At 36.2% G+C, this 19936-nt stretch overlaps 1 protein-coding gene across 1 annotated transcript in view; it reads right to left on the bottom strand.

Annotated features, from left to right (window-relative positions):
* LOC149302740 (neuron navigator 3-like) overlaps positions 1–407 on the bottom strand; it is a 251034-nt gene extending 250627 nt beyond the window's left edge. The window contains exon 1 of the mRNA XM_089482187.1: positions 336–407. Coding sequence (XP_089338313.1) covers positions 336–407 — 72 coding nt within the window. The remainder of the gene's footprint in view (positions 1–335) is intronic.
* Positions 408–19936: the final 19529 nt, after the last annotated feature.

Genomic DNA, 19936 nt, shown 5'->3' with positions numbered 1-19936 from the left:
ATGCTCAATCAGTTAGCACAATCAGTGACTTAAAGTACCAGGTTATGACAATATATTCTGTGGGCCACATTTTCAAAGAGTGCAAAATCATTAGACATATCTGGTTACATGCACATGGGGGGGGGGGGGGTTACCATAACGTTTTCTTACTCACTATAGTGGCTAGTCTACAAAATTGAGTCCAGCCTATTTTTATGGGTTAACAGTCTTTGCTTACTCCAAATTTAAAATCCTGGTGTATCCTGGTATTTTTAGAATTAATACTATTACAAACAATTTATTGTTTTGGCAGATTGCAGAGAGAGAGAGACGCACAACACGCGGCTTAGTCTTACCTTTTTCTGGTCTTCTAACTTATGACTTACTGGATTCTTCCCATGTTTGCTCATTTCTGAAGATAAATCCATTACATCTGCTTTCTGCCGCTTGGAGTAAAGAATCCTCAGCAAAGTAATCCACAATTCAGGAGTTACAAACACACGTATGTGTGTGTTCTTCCATCACAATACTTCTCTGAGCTTAAATGAGTCCACCAACTGATCCAAAAATGCATTTATTGAACAGAGGCAGGTAACCTTGCAATCCTGTCTTGGTGGCTTCAGAATGAGCATATCGCTTTAAGAAATCTGCCACCCTATGAGGCCTGCGTCAAGAAAATTCTTCAATTCCAGTTTCTATCTCTTGCATTCTTCATTATCTCTCATCTTCGTTAAGATTCACATCATCTCTAGAAACCTGTCAAAATATTAAAATGTTATTTTCTTCCACTTACTGATCATTACGTATTTGTGAAATATTTATAGATTTTCCCAAATAGCCAATATTAAATATTTTCCTAGAGGCTGAGTATTTGCTACACCTATTTAATATTTTACCGATGGGACCAGAAAGAATCCTTGTTGTTTCTTACATTCTAAAACACAAAGTCATAGTTAAAAATCAAAACAGGGCATAGTTTTAAAGCCTTGCAGTAGAACATGTATATTTGCTTGTTTATGCTCTTGTTTCACATAGGAAGAATGTATCATTGATAAAAATTTCATGATGCTTTCAGAAACATATCCAGCTGTTCCTTGCATTTAGATTTGTTCCAACAACACAACATTTTGACCAATGCGATATTGACACATAAAAATGCATCAGTCAGTTCACTAAAGGTGCTTCTGACTGTGCAGAATTATTCTTTTATAAACTGTGTGCATGGTTGGCTGAATGGATTTCGGTACTCTGGATGGGTTATAACCCGGTTACTTCTTATCAGCACAAATGCTATCAGACCTGATTTTGCTGGAACAGCCCTGCCGCCGTTCCCGGTAGTGTTCCAATTTTCAGGATGCACCCACTTCCGAAGATTGTATAAGGCGTATAATAAGTAAGGAAGTTTGACATTACTGAGAGCAAAGTGCATAAGTGAAATAGCCTTCCATCAGAAGTGTTGTAGGCTAATACAATGAGAAAACGTAAACATGCATGGGGGTAGGCATAAAGCTATCCTGAATCTAAGGCAATATCCAAGGATGGATTAAGGTCTGACATCTGGTCTAACATCAGGAAAAATGGGCAGACTAGATGGGCCGAATGGTTATCTGCCATCAAATAGTCATTAGGGATTCCTATTAAATATAATTAGGGTGCCCATTATTGTGATATGCCACATTAGCTAAAGCCACTTATCTACTGTAACATTACCGTAAAGTGCACACTGAAATCATACAAAAATATATGTAATCATTTTGTATTATATATTTCTGTTTTCCATTCATTGTAAATATATTTTTGTTTCTGCAAACTTTTCTATGGTTGTGATAGATTAAGAAGAATTGATACAGGTCGTAAAGTTATATAAAGACATACACGTTATTCATAACAGAAACATTCTTAATGTAAGCTACATCATTTTATATCATATGTTATATATATATTTGTTCTATTATCTATAGTTTTGGAACCTGGAACATAAGAAGACACCATACATATTGTATGTGAATGCATTACTAGGCAATACCAACTATTATACCATTGCAACATTAGACTATATACTTTTAGTTTTTCTACGGTATATTCCATATCTGGAAGTTAAACTTCCAGATTATAAATTGTATCAAAAGACCATTACTATTGAGGAGCTTTCCTATCTCCATGTATGTGTGAATGCACCAAATAGCACCAATCATACAAATGCAATATTACGCTATATATTTTACAATTTTTTCCTTTTTTTATGTATACTCCAAATCTGCATTTTACATACTATTTAAGGGTTACTATTTATAATATATATATATATATATATCTTTTTGGGATATCACCAAGCGCACAAATCACTATTGTCTTTTATTTTTTATGTTGTATTTTTGTGAAAGGGGAGTCACACTAATTCGATGTGCAGCTAGTGTTGAGTATTTCTGCAAAGCGTTAATTTTATACTTATGTTATAACCAAATGAAATCCTCCCAGTTCTTCCATAGAATACTTATAAGTTATCAGATATGAAAACAGAAATTTCACTATTTTTTGCAATTATTTTGTTATTTTAGTTTGTATCTAAGCTACGCCACTAATTTCAGAACTTTACTTGCTTGTGTTTTGGATTAATATGTGGTTATTTTATTTATATTTATGCCTATGGATGTCAAATTGGGTACTTAATGTCCTGAAGTGTTATATTTAAAACCTCACAAATAACAATATCCTCAGTCGTAATAATACTGTTTTTAGTTCATATAATGGAACTTGGATATTTCAAAGCTAGTGTTTAAGTGTTTAGCTATTTCATCCTGCTATGAAAAAACATTCAAATCTCAGTCGGCAATATCACTGTATATGAAACCCCCATTAAATCATCGATTTCTGTGTAAAAGCTCTGCAGAAGCAAAATCCTACTGTGATATCACACTGTTTATTAAGCAGAGAGAGAAAAGACTCAGGTCACATGATTAGATAACAGTCAGGTGAACGACCAAATATATTAGAAACAACACTTAACTTTTGTCTGTTGGGCACAACATGCACAGACAACACTGCACATACATTAACATTTTTTTGTGTTTCAACATCTTACATTTCTTTTAAACATAACTCATATTCCGTTTACTGTCCAGATATTAAATTAGAGGCAGACCTCACTAATTTATACCTATATAATGTGTCTATATAATAAGTATTTTATTCTTGCTCTATGTAAGGTACCCCCAAACCTAGTATCGATAGACCAATATTCAACTTCCATTACTTGAAGAATATGAATACTATACCATATTTGCTCGATTATAAGACGAGGTTTTTTTCAGAGCAAATGCCCCCCCCCCATTTAACACCCCACCAAAACTTACCGGTGCTTCCGACTCTCTGTTGTGTAGTCGGGGCAGCGGGGTAAACGTCTACGCGAGGGAATTTTGACAGTCGGAGAAGGTCTGCGCGATGGTCTACACGCTGCCCCGACTACACAGCAGGGAATCGAAAGCACCGGTAAGTGTGTGTGTGTGTGTGGGGGGGGGGGGTGTTAAATGGGGGGCATAAGGCATTTCTGTAGGCAGAGTGCTCTGTGAAATGCCTTTTAACCCCCTTAATGCCACTCTGCCTCCAGAAATGCCTTTTACCCCTCTATACGCCACTCTGCCTCCTGAAATGCCTTCTACCTCCCTATATGCCACTCTTCCCCATAATATGCCTTTTAACCCACTAAATGCCAGAGTGGCATATAGGGGGTCAAAAGGCATATCATGGGGCACAGGGGCATATAGAGAGTTTAAAGGCATATTATGGGGTACAGTGGCATATAGAGAGTTAAAAGGCATATTATGGGGCACAGTGGCATTTAGAGGGTTAAAAAGCATATCTTGGGCCACAGTGCCATATAGGAGTGGCAAGCCTGGGGGCAGATGTGCATAACTGGGGGGCAGGCTGGAAAATAAAAGGAAATAAAAACAAAAACATGTTTTTCTCAATCATAGCTTTTATTAAAAAAAATAGTTTACATTAATTAACATTTACTAGTGAAACTTTTTTCATATATATATATATATATATATATATATATATATATATATATACATACAGGTAAATATATACCAGCATAATAGTGTGCTTTATTACTGGTGTAAGAAAAAAGGGGATATCATGCAGTTTAGAATAAAAACAAATATTGAAACCTTTTTTTAATAAATATATGAAAAATGACGGTATGGTGTCAAAAGATTAATGCAACATATGGGTTTTTTTATGTCGTATTGACTAATGTCAAATGTATTTCGGGTGACAGGGGTACTTTAACACTTTTACATACATATCCTGCAATTTTTTTTTGGCACATACAATCACATCATTGAAGCCAGCAGGAGATCCAATATTTTCATGAGCACAGTAAGGCATAAATGTTAAATAACCTTACGAAAAAGTGGCAATGGACGTTTATCAAGAGAGGAAACTGCTACTAAATTGTGTGGCTTTGTAAGGTAAATCTAAAAACAGAATTACTATTGGAAAGATGCATGAGATTGTATAACCAGATCAATAACTCTTTGTTTGCCCAAGGCATCGCTTTCTAATGCTGAGAAAGCTGTATTATGATATGCAATTTATAGAAAATACCCGCTGATCGCTGCTAGCTGTCAGTCAGATGAAATTAAATGAAATATTATCTTTTACACAAAACAGTTTTTCATGTTGTCAAACATTTAGCGCAGTTATTTTAAATAAATTACACAAAGTAGAACACTGCCATGAAGAGAAAGAGGATTCCTAGGTACATTTAAACAGTAATTGAATTAAAGAATAAATTATGTGTTTAAGCAGAAGAGCAACGACTGAACGTCTTACAAAACTGCAATCTAATAAATGAGAATGCGGGGAAGACAATCTAGATGTAGAACAGATATAATGCACTATATTTTTCTTCGTATTTCCTACCCTGCTGTCTGCCTCCTGAATTATTTTAGATTAACCATTTGGTATTAATAAACTATATAGATTGATGAATAAGGTATAAGAAGGTATATAGCAAGTTCTTGTTCAGGCACGCACCGCTTCCCCAATGGGTCATGTCGGAGCTAGTTTTTTTTTATTATAAGCCATGAAGTGAATTGAAATGTCTTGAGACAGAGAGGAAAATGTCATAAAAAGACTTGCTTTAAAAAGGGGTTTTGTAAAAATGTTCCTCGTCTTTATTGGGTCAACCCAGTCCATTAAAAATATGGAGAATACAATCAGACATCATATTAAAAGAGGAGCAATTAGACAACACTGCTTTTCTTTTAGTTGGCCAGAGACAATATATTTTTTTCCATTTTAGCTTTGCAAAGTAGACAAGCTTTATGTGAGCCTTTAATTGTACTTTGGAAGGATTTGGGCAAATGGTAATGAAAGTGGTGAAAGCCAAAAATCACAGGGGCAGGAGATAGGAAAGCTGGTGTTGATCCAGAAAAAAAGGTAAAAAAAAAAAAAAAGAGGGCTTCTACAGATTTAAAGGAAGGAAAGATCTCTGCTCCCTTACTTGACAAGTAACTTGACAAGAATAATTTGAAATTTACTTACACTTTTTGTAGGGTGGCGAAAAAGTGAGAAATTGATTGTTCCCTTTTTTTGCAGACTGTAGAATTCTCATATCCCATGCACTGGCAGGGATGAAACACTAAAGAAGCCTTTCACAAAACAACTTGGGAAACATCATACTGTGACAATTTGGGCACACCGCACCAGGCCTGGGCATTAAATTTAAAGTAAAAAATGCAGAAAATCTTCGCTCATTTTTCCGTTTTCAATAACTACTACCATCAATATTATCGGCACATACTTATGAAATCTCAGTGACATAAATAACTACAGACCAGTAAATATATTTGAATATGCTTAAAACTACTTTTAGATTAAGTAAGTTTCTATAATCACATTGTTATATATTCTGATCAAATGTTTGTATCACATTTCCATAATTTTTCCTGACTTCTGTATAATTTAATATTGATATAACATTGCAGCAAAAAAATCTAAATAAAAATACACATCTTTTCGTGGTAATAATTTCAGCATTCATACTGGTTCAAAACACTGTGATGTCTTTAAAGGGACAATCCAGCCATTATATATTATTCAGTGCATATGATAGCTTAGAAGTATATATGGATATGAATGAAAATCTTGTATCCATTTGTCCTTTTGCTTACCCTAAAGTTATTTTCTATGTAGGAGCTGTGTTCAGCTGAACCAGTGAGCTCCAGAGATATTCAGACCCATGTGCAGATGCCCTGAAACTACTGCCATTGATATTCATAGAAGTGATTTATTGAAACTGATTGGCTGCTTCAAATAGCCAATCAGAAGCAAGATAAGTTGGACCATAAAGGAGATGAAATACTGCACAACTGAATTGGTGGCATGGGTCATATTTCATATATAGCTGTGACAAGAAAAGGACATGGTAATATTTGTTATTATTTTTCTTAACCTGCAATTGATGGTTTTAAGACAAATTGAGTTTCCTGATAAAGAATGTGGCCCTGCACTGTAATTCTGATGGCGAGCACAGGCTTTAAATTATGTTATCCCAAATAAACCATTTATTTTTAGGGATAATACAATGTAGTCAAGAACACATCAATGTTTATGGTATAATACTATAGCAGCAGTTTTATTGTGTTTTTTCACCGCTCCCAATATACACACACAAGAAAAATGGATAGTGTAAAGTAGTTATAAAAAATTAAAACAAAAATCATGGAAATAAATGTATTTTGTCACTAAATCAATTTACTATTATTTTTGCAAAGACTAATAATCAAATTGTGCATATATTGTAGTCCAGTATAAAATGATGCCCATAATTTTTTTTTTCCCACAAGCTCATGTATTATTTTATATTACTATAGAAATTCAATTTTTGCTGTAGTTTGAATGTAAATATTTCCTTGAAAGCATTTCGTCTTTTCTCTGTGTACAAAGCATATATTCCCATTGGCCTTTATGCTTCAAAATCCAGCATGTGAAGCAGATCCTTTTTTAATTAATGCAATTAATGTAAACAAACATGGATATGAACTGGCAACCATCTCTCAGCAACATGGCAGTAATTAGTAAAATATGTATATCGGCAATGATTGCTTTCTTTCTATTGTGGCACGATGGACTGTCTTTTTTGTCATGTATTTTTGTGCACGTAAGATAATAAAATATAACATATCATGACATAGCATTTGTGTCATTACTTATGTACAGCATCCAGGGGCTTATCCTAGCCAATTAGGCCGAGGGCAGCACATCCAGGGGGCAGTAGCCCTTATGGCACTAAATTAAGGGCAGTAGCCCTTATGGCACTAAATTAGGGGCAGACTGACCTGTGGGATGATCAGGCTTCTAAGTGTGCTCAACGGGTCAGCTCAAACTGGCCCATTTATACTATGGAGGGTTGTGCCTAGCTGGCATAGCCGCATAGCATGCTGTGCCAAGCCACCGCATGTCCTTGTAGGTGGAGGGGATATGAAGTTTTCAGAAACTCAATAGTAAAGACCTTGGCTGTGAAGGGGGGGCTGGGGCCACTGTCTGGGTCATACCTAGAGCAGATAGATACATTGCCAACATTAGCTTAAATTACGACTAAGGAGCCACAGTAACAAAAACACATATAATGGAAAGGAAAGGCCAAAAAATAGAAAAGGTGCTTTGTTTGTGAAGGCGTTTAATAATAATAATTATAATAATAATAATAACGCAAGCCTTTCTATTAGCTAAAGCCATTAAAAAACAGGCCTTTTTCAAGTTATTTAAGATAAATTATTACTAAAGTCACATGTAACTAGATGCACATTTCCACCCACATATATGGGAAAGATACCTCCTAGTCACTACTAAGACCAACAACAGGGACTGGCAGAGAACAGGTAGAAATGTGCAGGGTTTATATGAGGTTTTGTTTCTGCAGCTGCAGAAACCCCAAATATTCCTGTGGCTGGCGATATGGCGTTACAGCTCACAGTAATGTTACTATTTTTCCAGTGCACTATTGTTTTACAAGCCATGATACAATAGATGTTGTGGTAAATCAATCTAAGATATATGTTTTATACTCTGGCAAATAAATAAATCGGATTATCATTCAAAGAGTGAAATAACTCATAATCCTATCAGACAGAGGTCACACAATGTTAACAGCGGTGCCATTCAGAAGAACCCAGTGCAGAAATATCAGATGCAGATATGTTTGATATGTTAGATGGGAACAGTGCAGCGTGTAACCTGACAAAGAATAAAGCAAAATAAATGAAATTCAACCCAGCTTTCAAATGTACTGTTTGGAATGAGCTCAGATATGTATTTACTAAAAGGACTGAATTCCTAACTATGATTTGCAGCATCAGTGGTCAACACTGTTAATGGAAAAGCAGTAAATCTGTGCATATCAAAAAGCTATAAGTCTTTTTTCATGAGTTACCCTCCTCTCAACACCACAATACATTATTATATTCCTGCAAATTCAATTTGCTTTGCCTTTGCTTACATAGACAAGCAACGGCCGAATTATGGGAAAATGGTTTAGTGGCATATTTGGCAATAGCCCATCATCAAATAGCCTACACATTGACAATAGTATTTGGAATATAAGTTTCAATACCCGCAGTGCCATCCCCATACCTGGGAACTCTCTGGGTTTGACCACTGATTCTCCGGTTCCCCGGGTCAACACTCGAATACTTTACCCTGGCATATATACCCTGACATATACCCTGAATATACCCTGGCATAGGGTCTTGACACGACCCACTCCTCAACCATTTCCCCTTTAAATGGGGGTGTTTCACCTTATGTCATCTCCATAGACAAACATTGTCAGTATAATGGGTCATACTGAAGAGCTCAGTGACTTTAAACGTGGCACTGTCATAGGATGTCACCTTTGCCCAGAGACCAACTCCAAAATATTGTAGAAAGCCTTCCCAGAAGAGTGGAGACTGTCATAACCACAAATGGTGGAGGCGCCATATTAATGGCCATGGATTTGGAATGGGATTTCCAACAAGCCCGAAGTCAGGTACCCACATACTTTTGGTCATATAGTGCATTATCATTATCTTTTTAATTATTTAATTTTATTAAATATAATCATGTCACCAAAATACTCTAACATCCCCAAAATGAAAGTAAAAATGTCTTTACATTATATCTTTACATTTACAAGTATATACATTAAAATATTAGATTATAAAAAATATAAATATGTAGAAATTACTTTAAAGAGACATTATAGACACAAAAACCGTGGGAGTTAATGACGCTCGGCTCTTTGATTTAAAATGGATTAGTGGGGGAAAAAATCTTTATGAACAACAATTTACCTAGAGTATAGTTTAGATTGAAAATTACCATGCTAATGTAGTAGTACACTGAGCAAGAGGTGACAAACGTCAAATATGTTTACTCTATGATTACTTAGGTTTAAGGTAATAAGTAATAATTAAATGTCATCATTCAATTCATCGTGATCTAATAGCAACACATGATTTATTCAATAATTAAAATTAGTTATTTGAGAATCTGTTAAGAGAGCCAGAGTGACAGCAATACATGCATTCATTCCAGGCATAATGTGTTGAGTTTATCCTACAATCATTAAATATCACAACATTTTAATGTAAGAGAAACATCATGCTGCCATTGCTACAATTTAGGGTAATTTTTCTTTTATCATTTATACTTTCCCTCCATTCTCTTGCACGGATTCATTTTTGCTGAGAACGGCAAAAGCAAAGATGGCTTTCACTGTACAGTGGATCATATTCCAGTGATAAAAAATTAATGGTTCTAGAGGAAGGAGGATAACGAACGGCTGTATCTCATGAGACCTGTATATTTTGCACAAATCAGGCATGGCGACAGTCCGTCCAATATTGCTAGGCTAAAAATATACATACTTAAAGAATTTGTGGTGCAAACAAGGGTAATCCATAAACTGAGCTTTAGAAGAGGCCATGTTGTTTTGTAATTCCTTTATTTGAAATGTATTAAAATATATGAATTCTCTTCATATGGAGATTATACAACTACATTTCACCCTTTTTGCTGCAATAGTTACATTTCCTGCCAATTGATAAAAAAAAAAACCTCCTGTTCACACTTGGTGAATGCTGCTCCTGGGAAGCCCTGGTTGTTAACAATATGTACATATATTAAGACGTTTCACTTCAAGCTGATAAATCATTTCTAGCCAAGAGGGGCTAAATCATATGAACCCTCTACTCTCCAGAGCTCTATCACACGGGGAGCATGGCTCTGCAGAGAGACTAAAGTGCATGCTTTTTCTAAATAAATTATTAATAGATCTATTCATTAACATGCATTTTTGTCTGCTGCTCAGTAGTTTCAAATTAATATTTTAAGGTTTGGAAAGTGGATACAAAGGCAGGGTAGGATTCGAATTAGGTCTATTCACAAACAGTCGAGTGAATGGGAGTGAGCATATAAGGAAAGTTTGCGGTAATAAACGCGCATCTTTTAGCAAAATTTCCAACTCGTATATTCTCTACTGCCAATTCACACTTACATTTCATTAAAATTATACTCAGCTTGCATCTGCTTAACTACTGTTGCGTTAATGAGAGCTAAATATACAATAGCAACTCAGGGATTTATTAATCCGTTATTACTTGCAAGTTATAAACGTGTCCCAACTTGCACCCCCTCCCTTTCCAAAAAAAGGAATTATATCAATTAAGTTAATGAATCACAACAAATAAAATCTTAAAATATAACAGTGGTCCAAATGACATGTATTAGCCAAGGGAGCTATAGAACCCAATTATGCCCCACCACCAAAGCATGCCTGTAAAGATTAAAAATGTAGTTGACCCTTTAGGGAGGTATGGCTTCAGGCAGCTTTGCCTGTCAACATGGACTAAGATTTTACTACGCACATTTACAATTTTAAATATCCTTGAAAAATGTCAATATACTTAGTAAAGCAATCTTTGTATCAGTTGACATAGAAAAATATCTGGCAAACTCATGAAAGTTCATAGGGCACATCTCATGGAAAATGTTTTTTTTTCTTTTAGCATTGAGTACAATTGTGTATGTGGTAAAGTAGTAAAGCATCAAAGAAAAATACGCTTTATTTCATATCGTTCCATGAATCTCCTGATACATCGTAAGGAAATAAAACACTGATGTCTTTCAGTCTTCAAAAATTTCAGTCTTAAAAATAGCATGATTCCTAAACTTATTTTCTATACTTATAAATCTATTTTCCATACACATTTAATCTTTTAATTCCTTTTAAAGAACAGCCCAGAGCAGTGTGAGTCACTGTTGGACTTCTCTTCTTCAATGTTAACAACACAACCAAGACTATTGCTATTGCTGACAATGTTATTTAATTCTGTAGTCCTATGGTGAGAAGTTGTGCATTATACTTCTTTGTTGTACCCTTACTGTAAGGACAGCCTTATCAAAGAGTTTGTATCCATACCAAATGTGTGAAAATTGGTCATTCACATTGTATTTTTGTTATTTATTAAAAAAGAAAATTATATATTATGTTTGGTCAATACACTGTCACAACTCACAGCTCATAATATTTAGAGAAATGTGTAATAGCATGGTAGGAAAATACTAGAAATCTGATTACAGATTATTTCATAGAATGCTAAAATGGGCATGAAATTATAAAGCAATTTAGTAATTTTATAGGTATAATTAAATTATGACCCAATACTCTTATGATAGTATATACATGTATATTATATATATTAATATATATGTGTATATATATATATATATATATTACTATTCATTGTAATGTCTATGTTAACAACAATGTAGCCAAAATATAGGCATAATGTCCAATCCATTATAGATGAAGAAGGCAGTCAGCTAAAATGGGCATGAAATTAGAAAGCAAATAAGTAATTTTATAGGTATGATTAAATTATGACCCAATACTCTCCCAAAAATGTTTACTACAATGAAAAGCTGTATAAAAATATTAATATTCATTGTAATGTCTATGTTAACAACAATGTAGCCAAAATATATGCATAATGTCCAAGCCATTATAGATGAAGAAGGCAGTCAGCTGAAACATACACTACTGTGTTCACACACAGCAAGTATGTTATTAGTTTAGAGAATGAACAATTTGCAACAGTGCTACCATCACAAGGACATCAGAAAAAAAGCATGAATTCAAGAAAGCCCATCCACCACAGATTTACTTTATGAGTTTAACCCCTTAACGACAATCCACGTACATGTACGGGGTTGCCGTGCAACGAGATAACGACAATGCCCGTACATGTACGGGCTGCCGTTAAATAGCTGCCAAGTGAGGCTGACCGTGGATCCGGGGAGGAAAGCCCTCCCCGGAAGAAAAATGGCCGCCGATCATCAAAGATTGCAGCGGCGCCCGGCTAAAACAGCTTAGCAAGCGATCGGAATCGCTTCCTAAGCATAAACTGTGTTTCTGACATGCCTCGATATCGAGGCACGTCAGTAACACTACCCCCTACCCCGATCGCCTTGTGATTGCTCCGTGGAGCAACCACAAGTGCCATCCTGTAAATGACATTGCCGTCACTCACAGGATGGCATTAACAATAGAAAATGAGTTCACAGAGGGTCTATCCAGACCCTCTTGAGAACTCTCGAGCACCTCCTGCAGGTTGAATGCAGGTACTGCATCCAACCATGCAAGGTCAATGGAGCCCAGCTCACTAATGAGAGAGAAAAAAAAAAATATTGTTGAAAAATGTTTTAAAAAAAAATATGGTAACATGTAAAAAGCCCCACTGTCACCAAAAAAAAAAAAGTTTTTAATAAGCAAGTCCTAAAATTCTTTATCTTTACAAAAATTCCAGCATGGAAAGAGTTAAATATTGGCATTACAAATGCCCATAGGGTGTCTAGTATTAAAAAATGCATGAGTGGATGGGGTAAATTGAATTGGCTGGGTTCAAAGATGTCCCAAATATGGGACATGGGGGCAGTAGGATCAGATGTCTAAATGGCATAAAAATACACACCTCACAAATGCGGCCTTTTACCTCTCAAATAACCCAACAAACCCATGCATGGGGGGTATCACTGCGCTCAGGAGATGTTTTTTCATTAGCCTATTATGACTGTATAACAAAGACAGAAAGTATTAAAGGAGACACCCCAGTCCAGTGGCGGAACTACCGGGGTCGCGACTGCGATCAGGCCCTGGCGTTCTGCCAGTCAGGAGGGCCCAAGGGGTGCCGAGCGGTCGTTTTCAGCAACCGCTCGGCGCCCTTCTGTCTCCTTGGCTGCCGCCGCCTGCCTCATCGCTGCCCCTACTGAAGTGGTGGGAGCGTAAGGCCTGACGTCATATACCGGCGCTCAGCCGTGAAGCCGTGCGCACCGCGGCGAGATGGAGGTCTTGCGCCCCCACCACAGGACTGCACGGTATTGCAGGGGGGTAGGGAGAGGGTAGATAGTGAGAAGGGGGGGAAGTAGATAGTAAGAAGGGGGTAGGGGTAGATAGTGAGAAAGGGGGTAGGGAGAGGGTAGATAGTGAGAAGGGGGGTAGGGAGAGGGTAGATAGTGAGAAGGGGGGTAGGAAGAGGTTAGATTGTGAGAAGGGGGAAGGGAGAGATTAGATAGTGAGAATGGAGGGGGTAGATAGTGAGAAGGGGGAAGGGAGAGGGTAGATAGTGAGAAGGGGGTAGGGAGAGGCTAGATAGTGAGAAGGGGGGTAGGGAGGGGAAAGTTAGTGAGATGGGGGTAGGGGAGGTAGATAGTGAGAAGGGGGTAGGGAGGGGGTAGATAGTGAGAAGGGGGGTAGGGAGTGGGTAGATAGTGAGAATGGGGGGGTAGGGAGAGAGTAGCTAGTGTGAGAAGGGGGTAGATTGGGTTGGGCGTGGGGGGGCCCTTAACAGATTCTCGCATAGGGGCCCTGAGGCTTCGAGTTACGCTCCCCTGCCTCAGTCCTCTTTTACATGTTAAATAGATACTGAAAGCAGGGATCATGCCGCGGTGCACTTCTTGGACGTGCTCAGTAGAACTCATAGATATAAATGGGTGTAGCAACAGCCAATCACATGTATGCTCTCTGAACACTGATGTTTGCCACCATACATATGATTGGTTGCTGCTGCTCCTGCCGATTTCAACGGGAGCTCAGCTTCCTCTGACTTGAAATACAAATGCTTCCTGGTTTTGGCAGAGGCAGCCAGAATAACAGTCAAATAAGTCAAACATGCATTAAGGAAAAAAAACACAATACATAGTACTAGACCATTTCTTTAACATAAACATAAGTGGGCTGTATGTGCTTATATAAGAACATAAGAGTAAGAGTTAATAACAAAAACAATTAAAGTAGCTTTGTCTGGAAAAAGCAGTACTTTAATTAAGTAATCCCCTTGAGCTCTTGTGTTGTGGAAGTGAAATGTCTTAACTCTCTAATGTATAAAACTATAAAACTAATAATAAAATAATGAAAGCATTTTGTACAGTGTAAGACGGGAAGACTGAAGGTGACAGGTAATATAATGGAAATAAAGTGAAAGAATATGCAAAGTGTTGCTTACAGCACAAATAGTCCAGGTTTAACAGGGAAGAATGTATCTTCAGTAGTAGCTAATCTATACCTCTTGTTCCCTAGACACATTTTAAAAGCACAGTTCTGACCTTCTCCAATCCAAGAGATAAATGCACAGAAACAAAAATGAATTAAGTTTCACAGTCAATATGTACAATCATTATTCAAGAAATCTTAGCTCCTTATTCTCCGAAGCATTGTGTCTTGTCTAGTCTTTCAGTAGCTATAACATTACCCTCATCACCTTCCTTACGGCTGTCAAGCCAGAGGACTGTTTACCACCCTATTACTTGGTTATTGATTGTTTTCAATGACTCTGTAATCGAGAGAATAAACAGCATCAAATGAGAAAATAACAGCAAAGTGCAATGAAAAAAAAACAAAGCAAGAACAAAATAAACCACCATTAAGGATGGTAAGCCCCAGGGTCCGTAATGAAACCTATCCATGCAATGACTAAAATCATTTTCCGGCCGATAACCAGGCACATGTTAATCTTGGTACTTTGATCAAACAACATCTACATAATACTTCTTAATAAAATAATTCAATCCAAATAGTAGGTGCAAACAAGTATTTGCTAAAACAAACAAAAAAGTAACCGAAGACCAAAGACAAAGAAATCCCAAGACTTTTAGCTAGACTTTAAATCAGAAATTGTAGTCTTGATGACATTTAATAGATTATCATCTAGGGATCAACTAAATTCATATATCAAACATGGAGATGGTGGTTAGAATTTAGTAAAAATGGTATTATAGGTGAAACAAACTACTGCACAACTAGTTCAATTGGCTCCACATGACTCCTCCTCCAAATGGAAGTTGCCACTTAAATGTAAAGGCGAGTAAATGAGCAAGTACCCTCAATGGTGGATTTGTAATATGTATTTACTGGTAAGTTTAACTCCTTAACACTATTACCTAGGTTAAGTACACTGGAAAGTGTAGCATTGGGGAAAATATTCAGTGACCAATACAAATGGCACACTGAGTTATTATTATTATTATTATGATTATTATCATCAAAAAGGAAAATCAAACAGCACATGCTTCATTCTTAAAATGTCACATTTACTTACCAAAATCAGTAGCATCCAGTATTATTATTGTTGCCCACAGAAATAAGTTATTTTATGTATGCGTATGTGTACCATCTTTGAAATAAGCTTAATATTTCAAATTAGTCTAAATCCCTTAGCCATTTTAGCAACAAAATATACAAATGAAAACCTATCTCTATGTATTTTTTTCAGTAAGCACATCAATGAATTTAGTTGCATATTTGTAAATCTTTATTATTTTCTGAGATGAACTCGCAGTCAGTGTGAGCAGACAGCTGTATAATGGTTTTTCAACACATTATGCATTGAGGAAAGGCAATATATACGTGGAGATACACATCAGAGCATCTATCCTGGCTGGGCAAAAGTGTAATATCGGACCTGCATAGAAATTTCAACTGCAGGGGATATATAATTAGAAATCCCTACATCTCGCAAAAACACAAGGAGCTGCCAGCATGATGGACAACAAGTGTGTAACCTTTTGACCACCCTTATTTTACAGCGCTTTAAAACAAAATGAATTATGGCCGCGTAATATTTATACGTTGTAGAAAGTAACTACAAATAATGAATTGTACTTATCAAATACAACTGCTGGTATGTGTAAATGGGTATACAATTAGACAACCTGTTTCCCACTACTGGCCCAATAATATACATATCAAGGGACTAAATTCCATAATTATAAATATATAGTTTTTAAGGCACTTGTATCTTCAGTTTTTTCTTCTGGAAAGAGAATATATCCCAGCATGCAACTGGCCCTCCCTTCCTAACAGCTACTGATATAATAGTTTTTCACATTTTTTTCATGTGCAGAACACAGAAAAAAAGGATTTACCAAAGTTTCACAAACAGCCAAAGTATAATAATTTCCACAACAGGTAGGCTAAAATCATTGACATTTTAAAAGATATGAATACAACATAATTACAGTATGCTGTTTTTAAGCACTTATGATGATAAGGATACTTTTGAAGACAGCCCTCTTCAACAATGGGCAATGTACATGTTCAAAATAGAGAGAGACAATGTGCTAGTAGAAAAGCATGGAAATGCATCAACAGTTTAGGGGACACTCCAGCTATCATACGCACGTTATATTTCTGCTGTGTCAATTTTGCAAAATACATGCAGGAATTACATATTTTGCCCTCTTGCATGTAGCCCAGTTACTTTCAATGCAGGAGATGTCCCCAACCGGGCACGTGGCCTTCTATGCAATATATTTACCACCAGTCAGCTCCAGTGCTGCTCCTGTACGGAAAGTCATCCCACTCATTTCAACGGGAATGTTTTCCTGCCACTGATTGGCTGCTTTAGGAATCAACGGACCACGGCTGCCACTTCTACCTTAGGTAGAGTACTTAAATACGCATTATTTGCTAGTGTGGCTTCAATTGGTATATGATACAATGCATACCAAGTATGTGCTCAAAATTATCTGCTAGACATCCTATGATTTAGAAACTTTCTCTCCCTCTCCCTTTCTTCAGCATTTTTATAGGGAAGGTCTGATTAGAATTCAGTCTGGGTGTTGTGTAAACAGGGCACCAGATACCCCACTGTTGGCTCTTCTTGAGTTTTCTCAGTACATCATTGATCTGAATATATTATTTTGTTTCCCGGTAGCATATAAAATACCAATCCATTTTTCTAACCATGTAAGTTTCAGAATAATGCAGTGATATCTAGCAATCCTTAATTCTGACCATTTACGTTTTAGATGAATGTAGTGACATCAATCAATAACTCAAAACCTATGGAGTTTGAGATAGCACCAAACACTGCTAGACAGAACATTGTCCATGCTTCCATTTTCAAACCCAATGAATATGTAGAAATTAATATTATCAAGTGTTTGATAAGCCATTCCATAAAATATATGCAATGTTTGTGTTTCCATCAGAAGAAGAGTTCAATATATTGGTCCTATAAAAAAAAATATATATATTTCTTGTTAAAGTTGTATTATACTTGATTTCTGCAAACTCCAAGGTGGAGGACCACAAAAGATTAATATGGATGCAGCCTTATCGGAAATGAAACCTTTTTATTACCTTTAAACACCTAAGATTGGTGATTTTATTTACCTCTGTTCTTCCTTTACTTTTAAACAATGAAGTTGATTTATGCCCTCTTGTTTGATTTCTTGAAGCAAGGCCAAGAAATACATTTGCATTCTAGACTGTTTTTTCAGCAATCAGCTTTGAAACTTCATGGCTCTAAGCCAGTCCACTGAGACTTCTCTAGATACCGGATGTCTGTACTGGTGTAACCTGCTGTGACTGGGGCTCATTAGAGCCATCCCAGGGATTTGCACATTAGGTCTTGAGAGGTTAGACAATCTGATTATTGCTGCTTTAAAAACTTCCAGGTCATGCACGCTCAGATGGTACAGTGCATTTTCTTCTTGTCTTGTAGAAGCTCAGTTGTATCTTTGGTATAATAAATGGTTATATCGTTGTATTACCATTTAAATTTGTTTTTATTTGATTTCTACGGAAGTTAGCATGCTCTATGGAGGAATCCTACATTATCACATGTTTCTTTTAAGGTATTTGGTTTTACATATCACTGGCACACTTCATAATAAATTAAGAAAAATGTAACCTAGTGATATTGTTAATTTGATGCTTCTATTAGTCTATGCAAAATAATACAAAAAGTAAATCAATAATGTATATGAACTGTGCAATGTACATACTTTTTAATGCTCCGGCACTAAGATATTTTAACATACCGGTATTTCCAAACTGTGGGGAAAAAATAGGTACATATTCTTTAATAAGGCTCATAATAATAATATGAAATATAACTCATATATTACAAATAGACAGTGATATACTGTATTAGAAAAGGGAGAGGCATGCACAAGCAGAGCCAGATGCACTCACCCACATCAGAAGTAAGGCCAAAAATCCTGGATCCCTACCCTATTCACAAGTCGTGGCCAAGCTCTCTCCATTCTTACACACACATTAACTATAGACCCAGTGGAGCTGCATGCCAGGACCAGTAAGCTAAATGAGTTCTATACCTCAGTAAGTCATTGTTTATTTAGTAGTCCAACAGGAATCAGTAGGGCTAACAGTTTGGTTAAGGAAAAAGATCTGGAAAACGTTAATAAAAGGGGCAGTCATGCCTATAGTTTTGCTTTTAAGGGAGCAGTGAAAAAAAAACTAGACCTACTACAGTATTCCTGCAATCCTAAAAGAATGTGATGAGTTTCACAGAAATATGCTGCTCCATGACTTACCAGATCTCACCCATGTGATTGGCACAATAATTAGTCAAATCGACTACTATGTCAGCGTCAGTGTGGAGGAACTTAAAAACAAAGTATATTTTACACATATCTGTTCCATTAATAGTCAAGTGAATATATAAAAACGACTGACACATATCACATATAATACATAGACGGTTTAACCTTCATGCAATTGGTTTCGAAAAATGTCCCTTCAAGCGCAATGGCAATACAAATCTATAGCATTGGCTCATGAAAAGAAAAACTTCCACTTGTCTCTACCATACCAATATCTGGGTCACATTAATGATTGCTTTTGGTATACAACTGTTTGCTTGGTTAATATTTTAACTGAAAATGTAAACCCAGATTGTGTTTAAATTAAGTATTCCATTCAACATACAAGCAAGTCATTATGTAATTAAGCTGTTTATTGGTAAACAATGGCACATGAAAGAAAAGCAGGTAATTTGAGGGTCGTTGCAGAAAATAAGCTGCTGCTTATCAGTTGTGAAAACAACCAAGATCCTATTTGGATGGCAGAATTCTGTAAATTGTATAATCAATGGCAGATTTAGAAAGATTCTATACCAGCATTATCATGCTTGCCTTAACATTGGTTTTATAGATCTATAAAATGCATCCACAGTTTTTAAGGATATCTTGTTAAATATACATACATGACAGTCCTAATATAAATAAAATATATTTTCTGCAGAGTTTTTTTCTGTTTGAAACACTCTTCCTGACTATACAAGTAATAATATAAACGCGCAATAATAAAAAGAAGACCATGCATCCACATGGAATAATAAGTCCTCAATATAAATAGTTTGTTCCATTGTATGCATTTCATTGAAGGTATTTTATAATGAGCAGGTCTCTGTTATCACAATCTGGTGTTCTTTTTATAGTGAAAAAAAGTTCTTGCAATAACATTCCATTTGAAGCTGCCCTTTATGAGTGCCTACAGCTCATTTGTGCTTTTCTCTTTGATGTGTTGGCACAGTTGACAACTCTTTAGTCTTTATGCCATCTATAATTGGGTTGTTTACAGTCTTTGTCAGTAACAACT

The sequence above is a fragment of the Sceloporus occidentalis genome, unplaced genomic scaffold (genome assembly GCF_023333645.1).
Source record: "Sceloporus occidentalis isolate IW3139 unplaced genomic scaffold, rSceOcc1.0.p SCAF_17, whole genome shotgun sequence".
Taxonomy (NCBI): domain Eukaryota; kingdom Metazoa; phylum Chordata; class Lepidosauria; order Squamata; family Phrynosomatidae; genus Sceloporus; species Sceloporus occidentalis.
The sequence above is the reverse complement of the archived record's forward strand: the minus strand, read 5'-3'. Positions and strand labels throughout refer to the sequence as shown.